Raw genomic sequence first — 20100 nt, 5'->3', positions numbered from 1 at the left:
AAAAGTGGACTAAAATATAGTCAAAGTTCTTTCCCTTACTTATATTACCTGACAGGTACCACATTCTGCTAAAATTAGTATAAGAGTCTGTGTATAGGTCTGTACAAAAAGCACAGTAAAGAACCAGGAAACTTTTGGAATTGTGTCATCTGTAAACTGCACTATTCTCCAAGAAAAATTACTACAGTGTTTCAGAAGAACCCATACAGCCGCCCATATGGGCTACTTGTTGCAGCTATAAATAAGCTTACATACAAACAAATTGATGGTATCCACCATCACAAGGTATGACACGGCTGGGGACAGAATCCACAACCTCCCATCCTTGAAGTGAACGCTCAGCTGTTAGCTAGGCTACCGAGGCGGTAAAAATGACTCCGCAAAAGTGACCGCTGGATTTTAAAATACAAAATAATATCTATAGCAGAGTCATATTTTAACATACCAAAATACTAAGAGCTAGGTTATATGTCTGCAAAATTATTTCATGAGGGCATTGCTCGAGTAAATTATACATGTGGCATATAGCCGATTCGTATTGTTAAGATATATGAAAATATTTCGTTTCTGCCTTTTTGTTTTTCTTTCAATTCCAATTTGTCTTATTTTGATTCGGAATGCTTATATAGTAGATCAAATTTGATAGTGCATGAATGGCGGCAGAAAATTTGCTGACATGACATCAAAATTCCATGTTTTAACGGAAATGTGCCAGGATTTTTCGCAGTAGAGTGTACGTTAACAACACCCAAAATGACCGTACATACAGCTTTGCCTTCTGTTGCAAGATTTTCCCCTAAATCTACATAAACAGACTAATAGAAACAAGGCTTGTTCTTTGAAGGCACTGACCTCCAGATTTTTGGTAGAAAATTATCTTTATTATGAACATTAGAACATGAGTTTTTGCATCTTAAAAATGCTAAATCGAGACAAAAAAGTAACCTGTCTGAGTCGGAAATCGAACCCGGCCGCCTTGGCAATAAAATTTTTCATGCGTTCTTGATCAATGCACTGTGGAGCAATAAAATATTTTTGCAGGTTACCTATGGTACCCCGTTACAAATGATGGTAAAATTACTAACAAGAGGGTCATGATGACCCTGGATCGCTCACCTGAGCAATATCAGCTACATGTTTCAAATGTCAAAATGATGATTTTTAGAAATTTTTTGGAAGATTTTCCAATGTACAATCAAGTAACCCCTGGGGCGGGGCCAATTTTACCCCGTCGGTCATGATTTGAACAATGTCTGTAGAAGTCTACTAGGCAATGTTACATATCAAATATCTAAGATCTAGGCCTTCTGCTTTATTTTAAGCAAATTAATGAAGATTTCCCTATGTACAATCAAGTAACCCCTGGGGCTGGGTCAAGATTTGAACAAAATTTGGCAGAGGTCCACTAGGTAATGCTACATGTCAAATATCTAAGCTCTAGGCCTTCTGGTTTATTTCTAGAAAATTTTGAAGATTTTTCTATGTACAATCAAGTAACCCCATGGGGCGGGGTCAATTTGACCCCGGGGTCATGATTTGAACAAATTTTGTAGAAGTCTACTAGGCAATGCTACATGTCAAATATATACAGATCTAGGTTTCAGAAAAATTTTGAAGATTTTCCTATGTAAAATCAAGTGACACCTGGGCAGGGTCAATTTTGACCCTGGGGGTCATGATTTGAACAAATTTTGTAGAGGTCCACCAGGCAATGCTACATGTCAAATATCTAAGCTCTAGGCTTTCTGGTTTATTTTTTTTTTATTTTGAAGATTTTCCTATAGAAATCTATGTAAAACCAAGTGACCCCTGGGGCGTGGTCAATTTTGACCCCGGGGTCATGATTTGAACAACTTTAGTAGAGGTCCACTAGACAATGCTACATGTCAAATATCTAAGCTCTAGGGCTTCTGCACCATGGTTTTTGAGAAGAAGATTTTCCTATGTAAAATCAAGTGACCCCGGGGTCATGATTTGAACAAATTTGGTAGAGGTCCACTAGGCAATGCTTCACACCAAATATCTAAGCTCTAGGGCTTCTAGATTTTTGAGAAGAAGATTTTTAAAGTTTTTCTGTTCGGTTGCCATAGCAACCAGAGTTCTGCAATTCTTTGGACAATTTTTGTAGAGCTTCACTCAAGGAACATTCCTGTGAAGTTTGGATGAAATTGGCCTAGAGGTTTATGAGGAGATATCGTTTAAATTAAAAATTTAAGGACGACGGACTGTGAGTGATCAGAATAAAAACAACTAGTTCTCGTGTGTTTCCAGAACATATGATCTGTCAGTAACTATAAGTTTCAAAGCCATCTTAAGAAATATAGCAATAATTTCGTGATATCTATTTTGGAAGATCTGGAGGTCAGTGCAAAATATAGCGTTGTAACAGTCCATACCCATGTTACCAAGATTCACGACGATAGGATCATAAATGTGGCCTCACGAGTGTTAGCAGGTTTTTCCTTTGATTTGAGTGGGAGACCTAGTTTTTGATTCCACATCACCCAGATTCAAACTTAACATAGGAATCATTAAGAGAAATATCCTGACCAAGTTTCATGAAGATAGGGTCAGAAATGTGGCTTCTACAATGTTAACAATTAAGCTTTTCCTTTGACTTGAACGGGTGACCTAGTTTTGACCCACATGACCCAGTTTCGAATTGGCTTAGGGATTATCAAGGTAAACACTCTGACTTAGTTTCATGAAGATAAGGTCATAAATGAGGCTTCTAGATTGTTAACTAGCTTTTCTTTTGATTTGAGCGGGCAGGGTTGTAGTAATGCTAATGCATTATTATTTTCAAGTAATGATTAATGCCACAATGTTAGCATTAAAAATAATGCTAATTTAATGCCAAAGTTAGTAATGCTAAAGCTAATGCTTAGCATTACTAAGGCATTATTTTCTGTATCACTGGAAATCCCAGGTTCAAGTTAACTTGGTGTGAACCAGATCAGATAAAAGGTAAAGGTAAGTTTTATTTACCCTCGCTTGGTGAAACAATTAACATAAGCTCTATAGAGCTTTCCTGCGACCCTATATTAAGAACATTTAAAACCAATTATACCTCACCCCCAGCATTTTGCTGACCAAACCAGTACCCATTTACAGCTGGGTCGACTGAGGCAATCGTGATAAAGTGCCTTGCCCAAGGACACACCGCAATGGGAGTAGCCAGGATTCGAACCTGGGGCCTTCACCTCCGTAGGAAAGTGTCTTAGCCCTCTTGACCAATGCGTCCAGATCCAGAGATATACCAAAAACCTCAATCTGAAGGACATAAAACACAATCCAAATGTTCAGGTATGCACAATATTCAGCCTAAATACTGATAAAATTTAAATCATATATGGGCTATCTAGTTATGAAACATTTTTGAACATACAATTTTACTTAAAACACTAGCACTATTTGTTTGTAACCAATTAAATTTTCAATAACATTCACAGTGTATCTATAATGCAAATTAATGCATTGAACTATACATTTAAAATCCGGGAGAGCTCCAAAGCGCAAATTCATAATAACCATTTAAGTGTGACATAATCATTTTTGTTAATCAAAATATCAAACAGAATCTATTGTTATTCTTTGACACCTTTTTATCAATTAACAGTAAGCCACTGATAGTGATGTTAAAGACCTAAGCACTTAAGGCAGCTAGCTTTTACATGTCATGTCAAATTAGGCTGTTAGGAAGTCATTAAACAGGTACTTGACTTTCAACATAAGTGTTTTTTTTTTTATAAAGTAATGGTAATGGTAAAAGAAAAAGTCAGATATAAGATAAGAAAGTCATGCATGTATTTAACTATAGATTACCTACAGGTAAATACTGTAAAGCAGACTAAACGCTCAAATCTTTGAGCAGCTCATGTTCATAAAATGCAACAGTGATAACCTATAATACACTAACAATATCAAGCACTGGAGACATAGACAGATACAAAAATACTGAAAAATTTAAATGCTGTGTTTCTTACGGTGCTGTTGGATCATTTCAAGTATTTCGTACAAATTTTATATAATCCCTAGTTGGTAGATTTGATTCATTACAAATGATTGTCATTTGTTGCTGCTATGAAATAAACAACTAAAATGATTAATAAAAAACAAACAACAAACAAATAGTGATTCGATTATAACATGCAATGATTCACAAAAAGTAATGCTAATGCACCCTATGTAATGCTAATTTAATGCATTATTTTGACAAAAATGAGTAATGCTAATGCTAATTTAATGCTGATTTTGTCTAAGTAATGCTAATTTAATGCATTACTTTTGCAAGTAATTATTAACAACCCTGTGAGCGAGTACCTAGTTTTTAATCCACCCAGATTCAAACTTGGCATAGGAAACATCAAGATAAACATTCTATAACCATGTTTCATGAAGATAGGGTCAGAAATGTAACGTGGCCTCTACATTGTTAACAAGCTTTTTTCTACATTGTTAACAAGCTTTTTCCTTTGATTTGAGCGAGTGACTAGTTTTTGAATCCACATCAAGATAAACATTCTGACCAAGTTTCATGAAGATAGGGTCAGAAATGTGGCCTCTAGTGTTAACAACCTAGCTTTTCCTTCTTGACTTGAGAGGGTGACCTAGTTTTTAACCCCACATGACCCTGGAGTGCCGAACTTGGCCTAGGAAATGTCAAGATAAACATTCTGGCCAAGTTTCATGAAGAAAGGGTCATAAATGTGGCCTCTAGAGTGTTAGCAAGCTTTTCCTTTGATTTGAGCGGGTGACCTAGTTTTTGACCCTATATGACCCATAAGAGGTCATCAAGACAAACATTTTGTCTAAATAAAGAGACCTTGGGTAGACCAATTTTACATTTTGATATTTTACGTTGTCTACCTAGAGGATAGCGGAGGCAGATATCAACAAGTCAAAAAAATATTAACGATATTCAACTCTCGAGTACAATTATTTGGACTAGACAAACATTCTGACAAATTCCCATGAGTTTCAAGCTTAAAATAAATGTCTCTAGAGTGTTAACAAGATTTTTCTTTGATCTGGCCTACTGACCTAGTTTTTGACCCCACATAATATATGACCCATTTTCAAACTTGACATAGAGACATTCTGACCAATTTTCATGATAAAATCATAAAGATCCTCTCTACTGTACAGTAGAGTGTTTACATGGCAAATGTCGACGGACGCGCTCACCTTGAGAACTTCGTGCTCTGGTAAGCTAAAATGAGCAAAATTCTCATTATGTTGGAGACTGAGAACCAAATGAATTTGTTTACAATGTACACTCCCTTGAACTTGAGTCACAGGTGAATTGTGCTGTGTGCGACTGGGTGGTTATTGAAATGATCATAGTCAACAGACGCTCATTGATAAATTGTTCTGAATGAGCGCCTAGCGTCACAATCTTCCGGAACCAGTCAAAAAATTTGCACCTGAATTCGGTCACATCAAAGGAAAATATAAGTTTTACTGGAAAATACTCAGCTGGAACAAAATGACCCAGTTTCATTTCTTGTAAGTTACTGAAAAGTGTGCTTGAATTTTTTGTTGTTTTTTCTCCTGCCGTTGTGATTTACGAGGCAACTTTCTACCTGAAATGTTTACCTTTCAAAATTGTGAAAATGAAAATAATATGAGGGGGAGGGGTACATGTATATAATTCATTTTGAATGATTCATCAAAGCATATTGATATAGGCATTGATAAGAAGTCAAGATAGTATTCTTCTTACTAAACAACCATGGCAGAACTAAGTATGAAGATATGTAGTGAAGATAAATTATCAAGGTTCAGATTATCAAATTCAATTTGGATACTTTTGTGAACACTATTCTGTAGATTGGATACATGCTCTCTTACCTGATGAAGTCCTCTTTTTCTGGTAGGCAAGAGATTTTTCTGTATTTTAAGTGGAGATTTTAAACAAAGTTATACATTTTCTTTTAAACCACCTCACTTACGCAGTACGTGGTAGTGTCCGCTTCGAGTGCCGGAGATCTAGTGTTTTTTCCCTGGCCGACTTGTACCAAAGATATGGAAAATAGTACTGGAAGCTAAGAATACTTGCATGGCACTCAGCGTTTAAAAGGTTATCAGATTTAGGTAAAATAAACACATGCAACTATTAATAGTTTGTCACACAAGAGCTTTTTAGGTTGTGTTGTATGTTGATTATATTTGACGTTAAATATAAAGCCAGTGATTTTTAGCTCAACTATTCAAAGTATAGTAGAGCTATTAGACTCACCTGTGCGTCCGCATCTGCGTCCCGATTTGGTTTAGTTTTTGTATGTAAGCTGGTATCTCAGTAACCACTTGTGGGAATGGATTGAAACTTCACACACTTATTCACTGTAATAAACTGACTTACACTGCACAGGTTCTATAACTCTGTTTTGCTTTTTTACAAAACTATGCCCCATTTTCAACATAGAAATTTTTGGTTAAGGTTTTGTATGTAAGCTGGTATCTCAGTATACCCACTAATGGGAATGGATTGAAACTTCACACACTCGTTCACTGTCATCATCTGACATGCACTAAGCAGATCCCATAACTCTACTTTGCATTTTTTCAAAATTATGCCCCGTATTTCACTTAGCAGTTTTTGTTAAGTTTTTTTCTATGTAAGCTGGTATCTCAGTATCCACATATGGGAATGGACTGAAACTTCACATACATGTACTTGTTCACTGTCATGATCTGACATGCACTCAGCAGCACTGTGCAGGTCCCATAACTCTACTTTGCATTTTTTCAAAATTATGCCCCTTTTCTGACAGCAGTTTTAGGTTAGGTTTTTGTATGTAATGTATTAGCTGGTATCTCAGTATCCACTAATGGGAAAGGATTGAAACTTCACACACTTTTTCACTGCATGATATGACATGCAGTGCAAAGGTTCAATAATTCTGCTTTGCATTTTTACAAAATTATGCCCCTTTTTCAACTTAGCAGTTTTTGCTTAAATTCTTATATGTAAGCTGGTATCTGACAGTACCCACTAATGTGAATGGATTGCAACTAAATTCACACACTTGTCCACTGTCATGAGCTGGTAAACACTGTGTAGGTTCCATAACCCTGTTTCCCATTTTTACAAAATTATGTCCCTTTTTCGACTTTTGTATTCATTCAATTGACAAGGCTGTTGAATAGTCGAGCGTTGCTGTCCTTCGACAGCTCTTGTTTTATTTTGGCCCCATTATATATCCCCAGCCCAAAAAGTATGTTGTTTTCCCCTATTTCTAAGAAAACATCCCCTCAAAAAAAATTACGTATCCTTACAAACAAAACCCTTTCTAGATGTACATGATAATATACTGTACCATTTAAAACATGAGACAATGTGCTTTTAAATCATTTTCTTTTTTAGTGTAACATATTTATGAAAAATATTGCTTTTATCATGTGATTTTACCCAGTTTTAGTGGTTATGGCGCAATTTTCCCCTCTTTTTGGGCCCAAGCTGCCACAATTCCCCCAAAACTTAAAAAAAAACACTGAAAGCTTACCTTTACCTTTATGTTGGAAGTGAGTCTAGCTGTCAAGTAACCAGATTGCTAGAACATACTTTAGTAAGGATCCAGAAATATTTTATTGATTGGGTGACCAGATTAGAACCACGAGGCGCATAGCGCCGCATAGGAGCTGGTAAATTTCTCAGTTACAGGGCACATAAGTTTTATGTTTGGTATATAATAAGACATCATTACCATCATGTGTAGCATGAAATTTTCAGCAAGGTCATACAGCAAGATCAAAGGTTCAGAGACATTGTTTTGTGTGCACTCCAGATCTCTTTAAAGCTCCTTAAAGGCAAATGAAATTCAGATACATGTAGTTTGGCACAAATGGTTGCTTTAAAGATGATACTTGTAGAACAAATATCCAAGAGAAAAGAAAGTGTACAAATTTATGTCTTTAAGACTTCTAAAAGGTAGTGCTCAGAAAAAGCAAATGGGCCTCCTGTTTTACGTAATAAAAAGTATTTTTTCCCCTTGACTTGAAATAGTTGGCATCCTTGTTAAAAGTTTTGCATACAAACAGTTTTGATATTTTTTAAAAAAAACTGTTTTGTCAAAAATTTTAATGCTTTCAAACAAAACAGATGTTTTCAGCATCACAGGACAAGTTATGTAACTCTTGCTGTTATGTTGTCAGAATTATGCCCCCTTAGGAAAAAGGAAGGCATTAAAACTGCAGTTTTTCAGCATTATTTTTCAGGGCATTCAAAAGGCAGTTTTAAGTAGTTATTTGTCTTCAAATGCCTGCATTAGCATATTTAATAGAAAAGCAATGAAAATCCGGTGAAAATGCAGTTAAATTGGCCGAAATATGTAAATGAGCTAAGAAGTATAATGATGTCACAAAAAACTGCAGGATCAGTTTTATGCAGATAAATGACATCATAAAAGACTGCAAAAAATACTATACTTCTTGTTTCAACCATTTAAATGACATCACTAAAAACTGCAGAATAACTGTTAAACATTTCAGATATTTGAAATTTTGAACTTGCATCAACTTGTCCAAGGGGAGTAATTCATTCTTTACTTTCTTTCGTTTGTTATCAATTATTTAACTATTTAGGCATCGTTTTGTGTAAAACATTGTATTTGAGCAGTTATAATCTATTTTTACATTTTCACATGCTTTAGTTTTCACTGTGAGCAGCCATCTTTTGCGCTGCATTATGGGACATCAGGAAGCAGTATTTAGCAGTTTTTTAAAACTACTTTTCATAAAAGATGCTGAAAATACTGCTCTTAGAAAATAACTGTATTTAAGCCTGTAAAACTGCTTTTTGTGAAAACATTTACAAAAAACTTCAAAATAACTGCAGAAAACTGGCCACCACCAGTTTTTCAATCCTCCAGTTATATGCAGTTTCTAAAAAAAACCTGCTTTTTACTGATCATTTCATGCTGGAAACAGTTCTAATAACTGGCAAAAAAGGCAGTTTTTTAGAAAAACTGCTGTTTCATGGCAAAAAGACTGCAAAATTGAGCAGTTTTTTTTCTCTAAGGGGGCCCTTTTATCATAGAAATCTCTTTTAAAAATTACACTCCCTACTCAAATACTTTCAAACTTCACACATGTCTTCAGTAGCATGAGATGATCTCAGATCTCATTTTAGTAAATTAACTTGGCATTTTTTGGTCAAAATTATGCTCATGTTATCTTTTTTGAGTGTGATACATTGTATGTTGGTAAACGTGTGGGTGAATAGTCAGTTATCAGGACTGCACCTGTTTATTTTGTTTCAAAATTTTTACTTAAACGTCTGCTTCTCTGAAACTATCGGATACTTGTCTGAAGTACATCAAACTTGTAATGATCATCTACTTGATGGATCTTCAATGAACTTGCACTATATTGTATGGTCTTCTCTCAAGTTTGTTAATCCCCAGCCATGAGTGTAGGGGGGTTATAGGAATGGTCTCCGTCCTTCCGTCCATCTGTAACACTTTGTGTCCGCTCCATAAAACTTGAACCCCTTGAAGTATTTTCATGAAACTTAAGTCAAATTATCACCTCATCAAGACGATTTGCAGAACTCATGAGTAAGCCATGTCGGCTCAAGGCCAAGATCACAACTCCAGGTCAAAGGTTTGAGCCTTCCATTTTGTGTCTGCTCTGTATCTCCTAAACCCCTTGAAGGATTTTCATGAAATTTTAGTCAAATGATAACCTCATCAAAACGATTTTCAGATTTCATAAGTCAGCCATGTTGGCTCAAAGTCAAGGTCACAACTCAAGGTCAAAAGTTAGAGCCTTCCATTTTGTGTCTGCTCTGTATCTCCTTAACCCCTTGAAAGATTTTCATGAACTTTGAGTCAAATGCTCACCTCATTAAGACAATGTGCAGAACTCACAAGTTGGCCATGTTGGCTCAAGGTCAAGGTCACAACTCCCAAGGTCAAAGGTTTGAGCCTTCTATTTTGTTTCTGCTCTGTATCTCTTAAATCCCTTGATTTTCAAATTTATTGATGTCGTCATACATGAACTGTAAAATATACTTTACAATGCCAGTGTTTCCACCCAATACCATCAACCCTTTCACGATCCATAAAAGTGGCGGGGGATATAACTGTCTTTCAGACTGCCTTCGGTTGTTCAAATGGTTTCACTTGGACTCTTGTAGATGCCACCAATGCTAAAAATCGAACCCCATTTAAAAAGCTTCTTTTTAACAAGCATCCTATCATGATCCACTCTCAAATATGTTCAGTGGTTCAGCTTGGAAACCTTACAGGGACCATCAGAGTTAAAAGTAAAAAAAATATTTAACCAAATTCTTTTCATAAACCACTTGATGGAACTCCACCAAACTCAGTCAGTTGCATCCCTGTATCATCCTCTCACTTGTATTGAAATGGTTCAACTTTATCCCATTTATGGGCTGCCAGAGCTTAAAAACAGAAAAACCTGTTGAGAGATTCTGCTCTACAAGTTGAAATCTTGCAAATTGTCAACAGGTTGGTAATGGGTAATGATAAAAAACTGGGCAACTTGACTTTCTCTTTAACGTCAGATTAAAGCGTAGTGGGGAGCTCCAGAGTGACTATTTCATTCAAGCCACCCCCAAGCTCAAGCCCTGTTAGAGTGGTTTGCCACCTGATTTATTACAGTTTAGAGTTCAGATGCGCAGGAGTTGAACCTCAAAGGCATTAGCCTGAGTGGTTAAATATCATAAGAAGACCTTGATTGTTTTCATTCCTGCATGTTCAATGAAATATGTTGATAAATTTATGCTTGGCTTCATTTATTCAAGTAGTAATGAATTGGACATCATGCAGCAATTTGATGTCATAATTGTCGTCATAAGAGCTTTCGTACCGGTCCGCGCGTCAACTGTTGATTGTTGCAGAATATACAGAGCTCGACCTCTTTCTTTGTATAACTGGCAGTCAAATTGTGCCATGTTAGAATGATTCATTTATTGATATGCCAAGTTCGTTTTTAGCTCGACTATTCGAAGAATAGTCTAGCTATTCTACTCACCCTGGCGTCGGCGTCGGCGTCACACCTTGGTTAAGTTTTTGCATGCAAGTACATACAGCCATCAATTAAAGGCATATAGCTTTGAAACTTATTTTTTCTTTTTCTAGGTCAATTACCAACCTCTCTGGGTCAAGTCCCATAACTTTGACATGTATTTTAAGCAAATTATGCCCCCTTTTGGACTTAGAAGATTTTGGTTAAAGTTTTACATGCAAGTTACTATCTCCAAAACTAATGCAGATATTGATTTGAAACTTCACATGTGTCTTTGGGGTTATAAAACTAGTTGATAGCAGCAAGTCCCATAACTCTGACCTTCATTTTGGCCAAATTATGCCCCCTTTTGGACTTAGAAAATTCTGGTTAAAGTTTTGCGTGCAAGTACATACAGCTATTTCTAAAAGGCATATAGATTTGAAACTTATTTTTTCTTTTTCTAGATCAATTACCAACCTCACTGGGTCAAGACCCATAACTCTGACATGTATTTTGAGCATATTATGCCCCCTTTTAGACTTAGAAAATTTTGGTTAAAGTTTTACATGCAAGTTACTATCTCCAAAACTAATGCAGATATTGATTTGAAACTTCACATGTGTCTTTGGGGTTATAAATCTAGTTGATAGCAGCAAGTCCCATAACTCTGACCTTCATTTTGGCCAAATTATGCCCCTTTTTGGACTTAGAAAATTCTGGTTAAATTTTTGCATGCAAGTACATACAGCTATTTCTAAAAGGCATATAGATGTGACCGTCGGTTCGGCGGCTCCAAATAGTTGCGGGGAAATTATGCTCAAGTGGTAACTGACCACCGAAGACCGATCAGTCAACAGATATTTTGGAGTGGGGTCATTGCCCCTGTATGGTTGCACAAATGATGAACTCCATGTTTCAGTTCAGTAATTAATTCTTTTATTTTATGATGGACACCAATGTGTAGTTTATTGTAATGTTATTTCAATATTTTAGTATAGTCCAGTATTCCAAATGTTATCAAAGTTCTATGTTCAAAATAAGTTAAAGACAAACACGTCCAAGACAAGCACCAAAGTTAATTCTAATGTCAAATTATTGTAGATGTTTCTTAATCGAAATTTCAAAGAAGACTGATTTTTAGTTGGAAAACAAATTATAAATTTCCAAGGACAATCTCTAGGGTAACCATATTAGCCAATGAAGTTTTAAAAGTAATTTTATATTTAAACCAATGAAAATTATTGTAACAAAAAGGTGAAATCATTTACTTAAGAATTTAGAAGTTTACTTAAGAACATGCTTGGGCTTCACACTTAATCAGCCAAGGAAGCCAAGGTGTTTGTTAATAATAGTCCATAATGCAAAGTGCTAAAAGCAAAATCTGTTTTATAATCAAAATTGTTTAGAAAGTGATAAAGTAAAAATTTCTGACATGTTTAAGCAGGAAAAATAATAAGTTAAGTAACATATGTCAAATCAAATAATGTTACAAAGGAGAAAAATCAATTTTGAATAATTCTTACTTAATTCACAAAATATGAAATTGAAATTATTAAAATTTTATGAAAGAATTTGGCTGATTTTATAGCCTGGTTACACATTACCCCTCTTTGAAAAAATGATTGTCCTCAATCATAAAATTTACTGAATAACAAATATAACAATAACAAATAGCATGAATATGCTGTAACAAAAATTGCATACAAATCTGGTGAAAGACAATAATACTCATACAACTCATTTATACAGTGACCGGTCAAATTCATACATCATACATTCATTCATTTACACATCTTTTTTTATTTGTATATATTTTTTTTTATTATTTGTATAATATTATTATGTAATATCAATAAAACAAGTTAGAGCTCTTTAATTAGAAAAATATATGGTATGTCTATGAAGGAAAACAAGTTAACTTCAAATTTTCTATAAAATTACTTGTATCTTGGCGATAACTAGTAACAGATCATAGAAAACTTTGCAGTTGTCGAAAGGACAACAATAAAATGCAAAAATATTGAAGTTAAAAAGTAAAACAACAATAATGTTTATTGTAGCCTCCATATACATAAAATTGTCTATAGTTTGTGGCTTTATCGCAAGTATGGCATGAAACTTGACTTTGAATAGCCATGTGATTTTGGAATCACTAAAGTAATATTGTAACATTAATTGCGTTACGTTGTGTAATTGCTTTTGCAACTTGTCCGATTGTGGATAGATTCTAAGTATAATAAGTAACATTAAATAATAATCTACCACGGAAGTATGGTTATCTGCTCATTGGCAGTCATATATAATGTTTCAGTTTTTGTGTAGTATGCACATTGGCATTATAATGTTGGTTTTGTAACTTCATGTTGTGGACTGATGCAAGTATATCATGGAACAGTAATTGTTCAGCCACAGTTAGTATGGATGAGTGAATCTTTTAGTTCACTATGTAATATTTTTATAAATTCATGTATAATTATACAATTTCAATACTGAACATTTTGATTTGTGAGAGACAGCAAGTATGACATAAAACTTTACAGTTGTCATCACCATAAGTATAGTGTAATTACATTTTGTTGTTTGCTTCAAATAACATAATTATAATAGTTTGAAATATTTTTAGTATATTGGCAGTGAGTGACTTCCAGTATCCATAATATGTAACATATTTTGGTCCTCCTGCACTATTTGAAGTTGAAGATTCAAGTATTGTTCACTGTCCTTCAGCTTTATATATTTTCACTTGTGTTCATTGACACTTTAATATTTGGAAGCCCATAGTATAGTGTTCTTTGTCCATATTAATAATATCTATCTTGGTAAAGTGAAATTAGAACATTTAGTGGGACATTGCCTCACGCACATTGAAACAGTTGAACCTCATTTTATTTGCAGAGAAACCTGTTTATTCTATCAGAACAGCATTGCTCATTTACCTTTTGGTATATGGTAAAATTAGATATTGTAAAAATTAAATTAATTAAAATGCTTACATATCTTAGAGAAAATATCATTGACTTTTCTGAAAACATCTGCCCTTATCATAAAATAGTACTGTTATTATTAAAAATTTAACTGCAATTTATTTTGTGCTGGTAACAACAAAATTGACTGTAGAGTACAGTTCAGCTCACAAAAATATACATTAATTATTATGCGTAAAACCTGAATTATTATTTAGAACCTTTGTTTGATTTGAAAATTTTACCAGGCTGCTTGATCTTGGCTGCCATTCTAAACAAAAACTGTCTAACACACTTGATTGGAGCTTGAGAAAATGGAAGCCATACGGGTTCACGAGAGTCAGAGAGATAGACCTTGAAGTATGTTGAATCAAGGGGATCTGATTCATCATTTGTCATGACGGCTCTGATCATTTTGGCTTCGGCTGGTTTTCCATCATCCAACAAAGCTGTTGTGCTCTGCCACAATTCATGGTCTATTTCTTGTAGGCTGTCAAACAGTGAGTTTAGGTATGGTTGAAGTAGTTCTTTTCGTTTTGATATTCTGAAGGGTACACCTTGATGAGAAATTTGATTGTTGCCATAAATAGAATAGATTTCTTGGTTGGATAAGTCGTAGGTTTCACCATATCCTACAACAGTATCCTTTACGGGTTTAATACGGTGTACTGGAGTGGGCAGTCTGTCGAAGAATCTGTGTTGCTTCAGCAGAGGACGCTTTCGTTTCTTTCCACTCATAGTTTTGTTGATGTGGTACTCTCTAATGAAGACATCAGGGATGGAAGATGCATATTCCCAGGTGCTGGGTTTTGTTTGGAGCCTTCCATTTGATTCTGTAGTAGAGAGTATCCTTGCTGCGTTTTGATGTAATGATTTTTTCTATGTCCTCTGCTGAAAATTTGTGTGTTGGTGTTTGTGCTGTTGTGGATGTTTGTGCTGTTTGTGGTGCTGTAGTAGTTTGCATGTTTGATGTTGCTTGCTGAGGATCTTCTTGTGTCTGGTTGGGCTCATGAGGTGGTGATGGTGTTTCCTGTTGTTGTGACTGTTGCTGTGTTTGTGCAAGTTGTTGCTGATTGTGATTTGTGTTGTTTGTGTCTTGATTGTTTGATGATTTTGACCGTTTGACCTTTGCTTTTGATTTAGGATTTGCTGGTCTTTTACCTTTGTCCTGTGCATTAGATGTGATAGCGTCTGTGTGTGTCTGATCATCTGTGTGTAGTTCTTCTGCACTCAAAGGTTCTTCAAGATGTCCATACCCTTCAGGTGGATTTGTTGGCCTGGACTCAGGGTCATGGTAGGGCTTGAGGCGAGTTGCATTAACAAGTACCTTTACTTCTTTGTTGTCACTACAGCGCCTCAGCTTGTATGTGTTGTGCGGACCATTAAACACAATGTAATATGGTCCTACCCATTTCTTATGCAATTTAGGGGCCATACCTGGAGGAACCTTTGTGCAAAATAACCATACTCTGTCAGCTGGCTTGTATTTGGGTTCTTGAGACCTTTTGTCATATTGTTCCTTATACTTGTCCTGTGCAAGTTTAATGTTTTCTGCAGCTATTTTCCTGGCAATGTCAAGGTTATGCAGAATCTGAGAAAGATGAGTCTTGAAAGAAGCAGAAAGAGTAGTTTTTGGAGTGAGGGCTGTGTCTATAGGCAGACGCATCTCACGGCCGAAAAGTAAGAAGAAAGGAGAGTGTTGAGTTGATTGGGTAGCAGGAGTCATGCGATATGCCATCATAATTGAAGGAAGAAGTTCTGGCCAATCATCCTGCTGTCCCTTACAGTAAAGGCGAAGAGACTGAAGGATTACACTGTTCATTCGCTCCACAGATCCATTAAGTAAAGGCCTGTAAGAACTTGTGTAGAACCGTGTAATTTGGAAAAGTTCACAAAGTGCCTTGACAAGCTTCGAAAGGAACTGCTGACCTCTGTCAGACACAAGGACATTAGGGGCTCCATAGCGACATATGACCTCCTTGAAGAGAACGGCTGCCACTTCAGTAGCCTCTTGTGTGCGAAGTGGAAAGGCTTCGCACCATTTAGAGTAGCTATCCACCACAAGAAGTACATACTTGTATTTGTCCTTTGTTGTTGGAAGGCCTCCTAAAATGTCAATGTGCCATCTCTGAAAAAGGTCAACAACAGGCATAGGTTGAAGGGGTGGTGGCTTGCCATGGATGTCCCTCTTCACCTGCTGACATTGGTTACATGACTGTATGTATTTCTGGCAGTCCCCGAACATGGTGGGCCAATAATATTTTTGTCTGAGTGCAGCATATGTGCGCTCAAATCCCTGGTGCATGCCACCAGCTAGACTGTCATGATATGATTTCAAAACATCATCACGCAGAATAGATGGGACACACACCTGTGTAATAAGTTTCTGGTCCTTTGGGATGCCTTTTGTCCTAGGTGTATATAAATGTAGTAAAACACCATGTTCAGAAAGTTCATACTGTCCTGCCTCAGCTACTACCTGTTTTGCTTTCTTAGGTTCGTCTGGGAGTTCCTGTTTTAATTTATAATTGAAAATGTTTCTGTAAAATTCATCATCCCTTTGTAGAAATATCAGGTCCATGTTTTGTGTAATAGGGTCTTCCATTTTCTGTTGTGTTTGGGAGTCTTCTTTGTTTGGTGCTGTCTCAGTGCAGGCAGTGGCTGGAGCTACAGATGGAGTGGGAACATTGTCATGACTGTAAACAAGTGTCACAGCTGCCAGTTCTCTAGACTTGGTGTCGGAGACCGTACAGACCAGTTCACTTGGGTCACTTTGTTCCTTGCCACTTTTCTCATTTGCTTCATGGTAGAGGCGACGCGAGAGTCCATCTGCATTTCCGTTAGCACTAGAAGCCTTGTGAACAATCTCGAAGTTGTAGCCCTGAAGTGTCAGAGCCCATCTACCGAGACGTCCTTGACAGTTCTTAATGTGCTTCAACCACTTCACAGAAACGTTATCTGTGTACACTGTAAAGAAGTTGTTGGCAAGGTAGGGTCTGAAATGTTTCACAGCTTCTACCAGAGCCAACCCCTCCTTATCTGTGATGTGCCATCTTAACTCATGGCCATGTAGAGTTCTTCCGCCGTATGAAATAGGATGTTCAAGACCATTATCATCCAATTGTGACAATACATAACCAATGGAATGATCAGAACTGTCTGTTGCTAGAATAAATGGTCTGTCAAATCTAGGGAAGGCTAGAATAGGCGGAGAAGAAAGAGCTTTCTTTAAAGTCTTAAATGCATTTTCACATTCAGGTGTCCATTTGAATTTAGAGTCCTTTTTAAGAAGCGCTGATAGGGGATTTGCAATTTTGGCATAAGATTTAATGAATTTCCTGTAGTAAGAAGTCATACCGAGAAAAGATTTGACTTGTTTCACATTTTTGGGAGTTGGATACTCATCAATGGCTTTGGTTTTATCTGGGTTGACTTTGATACCATGTTTTGAGATGACATGCCCAAGATATTCAATCTCACGGGTTGCAAATTTGCATTTTGCCGGCTGAAGAGTAAGATTTGCTGAGCTTAGATTAGAAAAGACTTGAGATAAGTGATCAAGGTGTTCTTCAAAGTTGTGAGAAAAGACAAGAATGTCGTCAATGTAAACAAGAGCAATTTTCCAGTTAAGATGTTTCAAAACTTTGCACATTAGATTTTGAAAGGTGATAGGAGAGTTCATTAAGCCAAAAGGTAAGCGAGTCCAAGTGTAAACAGATTGATGAGTGACAAAAGCGGCCTTGTGAGCTGTTTCTGGATCAAGAGGTACTTGCCAAAAACCACTCTTAAGGTCAAGAACAGAGAAAATTTCAGCCTTAGCATCAGCAATGGTATCAAAGACGTCAGATATATGGGGAATGGAAAAGACATTGGTTCCGTGGTCTTATTCAAATCGCGGTAATCAATAGTAAAGCGGTATTCGCCATTCTTTTTCTTAACAAGCACCACAGGGCTATTCCATGGTGAGTCAGACTCTTCAATGAAACCATGGTCAAGCATTTCTTTGACCTGCCGCTCAGTTTCACGGCGCATATCAGGACTTTGTCTGTAGGGAGCTTTCTTAATGGGCTTAGCATTTCCTGTTTCAATTCTGTGGGAGAATAGATTTGTGAGACCTAATTCAGAGAAGTCCTTTGCAAAAGACTTTCTGTTTTTACCAATGAATATTAAGAGTCTTCTCTTCTGGTCAGAGGTGAGGTCAGAGTCATTAAGGCTGATTCCAAGATCTTCTGCAATTTCAATATAGTGCTCGTCAGTTAGTGTGTCAGTATGAATAGAATTGACAGATGTAGAAGCTTCAGAATTTTCAGAAGTAGGAAGATCAGTAACTTGCGTGACATTAGCACAGTTAATTTCAGAAAGAACAGAAACTCTAGCATTAGATTTTAGAAAGACAGGAAGAGCAGTTGGATTCATGAGACGGTACTGTATTTTCCCATCCACAACTGTAGAAAGACATTTGCCTCCTGCCAGTTCATCTTTTACTAGATTTTGTGGTGGCTCACACAGCACAGTCGCACCATCCTTAAATTTGTTAGTTTTTAAGGGAAGGATGAATTCTGAGTGTGGAGGTATGACATGCGATGTTAGCGTTTTACCAAAATCAGTTTTAGCAAGATCTGGTGAAATTAAAGAGATAGTGATTTGGTTAGTGTTTTCCTTGTTAATTGTTATACTGTTAGACTGGAAGTTCAGCTGGAATCCTTCTTTCTTCATAAAATCTCTTCCAAGAATGACTGGTTCATGAAGTGTCGAGAAGACATGGAAAGTGTGTTGAAAGGGGAAACCATCAATAAGAAAAGAAAGATTGATAGTGCCTAGCACTGAATGGATCTCACCACATACACCATAAATATGAGCAATTTGGGCAGGGTCATACTGAGGGTCTTTAGAAAATTTCTTGACAATATGTTCACTAATACAAGAAATTCCAGCACCAGAATCAAAGAGTGTTTGGTACCGTTTTGAATGGATTTGAATAAAAGCCCTACAGTTTTGGTCTAGAGAAGAAACTAAAGAAATAGTGGGTTTGACCTCACAATCATTGGTAATGTTAGCACAGGTTTGTTTAGAGCACTGCCAAGGAGCCTTATAAGAAGCCATTTTAACTAGAGCACTTTAAGTCTAAATACTAATACAATGGGGAAAAAATACAATCTTTACAAAAATTTACTTAGTCTAGTGAAATAAGTTATAAATGCTGAACTGTTTGAAATAATGGTAAGTGAAAAATACTCAACTTTAGGTTAAGTTGTTTTAAACTTTAATTGTAAAACTTGTTTTCAAGTTCAAAACTGTACAAAACAATAGATTTTTCCAGCACTTGGAAAATGTGTTTTCAAAATATAGATTATAAATAAATTTTACTGAAAAATGGTAAATAGCTTTGAAACAACAATTTAATGTAAAAGTTTATTATATGTGTTCAAATTTTCTACTTTCTATCGTGTAAATACAACAAAAATAGGTGAAATTGAGCAAAAGCTGTTCTGAATAGAATAAAGTAACAAATCAATTGGTTAACAACAACTGTTTCAAATACACAAGAAACAATATAGCACTAAATGTTGAAATTTCACTTACCAAAATGTAGCACTTTAAGAATTTTCAATTGCTATTATACTGGTTGTTACATCATCTGTTGTATTCTGGCTTCTTCTGGTCTTCTTCTGGATGACGGCTCTTCTTCACAAGTGATAGCTCAAATGTGGCCAGTCTCTGACTTCGGTAGGTTCCTAATGTTAGGTTACGGTGGTTTGTTTTGAATGTTTTTGAAATATTAGCCCTGATCCCTCAATTACATTGGCAATTCTAGGATTGTCTGTTGCAGTTTATTTTACGCCGTTTTATCCCCGATTCAGCTTTATTCAGCACTTCTTTTCCTAGTTTTGATGTTCAAGTCCAAAATAGCACTTTCACAAGATTCTATAATTCTTATTCGAAGTTTAGTCCATTTCTCATATGTTATGATCGTACTTCGGATTCTCTCACCACAAATCTGTGACCGTCGGTTCGGCGGCTCCAAATAGTTGCGGGGAAATTATGCTCAAGTGGTAACTGACCACCGAAGACCGATCAGTCAACAGATATTTTGGAGTGGGGTCATTGCCCCTGTATGGTTGCACAAATGATGAACTCCATGTTTCAGTTCAGTAATTAA

The 20100-nt window shown here is 36.2% G+C and overlaps 2 protein-coding genes across 3 annotated transcripts in view; one reads left to right on the top strand and one right to left on the bottom strand.

Moving 5' to 3' along the window:
- The first annotated feature begins 5367 nt into the window (after window positions 1-5367).
- Window positions 5368-20100, top strand: part of LOC123566527 (uncharacterized) — a 55000-nt gene continuing 40267 nt past the window's right edge. Inside the window, exon 1 of one of the 2 annotated variants that reach the window (XM_045360709.2) lies at window positions 5368-5508. The gene's annotated coding sequence lies outside the window, so the exon portion shown is untranslated. Of the gene's footprint in view, window positions 5509-5752; window positions 5876-20100 lie in introns of those variants that run through there. The other variant, XM_045360710.2, reaches the window with a different exon arrangement.
- LOC128558877 (uncharacterized) lies at window positions 17622-19043 on the bottom strand. The gene has a single exon (XM_053549121.1). The coding sequence runs from the start codon at window positions 19041-19043 to the stop codon at window positions 17622-17624; it is 1422 nt and encodes a 473-aa protein (XP_053405096.1).

The sequence above is a fragment of the Mercenaria mercenaria genome, chromosome 8, assembly GCF_021730395.1.
Source record: "Mercenaria mercenaria strain notata chromosome 8, MADL_Memer_1, whole genome shotgun sequence".
Taxonomy (NCBI): Eukaryota; Metazoa; Mollusca; class Bivalvia; order Venerida; family Veneridae; genus Mercenaria; species Mercenaria mercenaria.
Note: the sequence above shows the minus strand (reverse complement) of the source record. Positions and strands in the feature narration are given on the sequence as shown.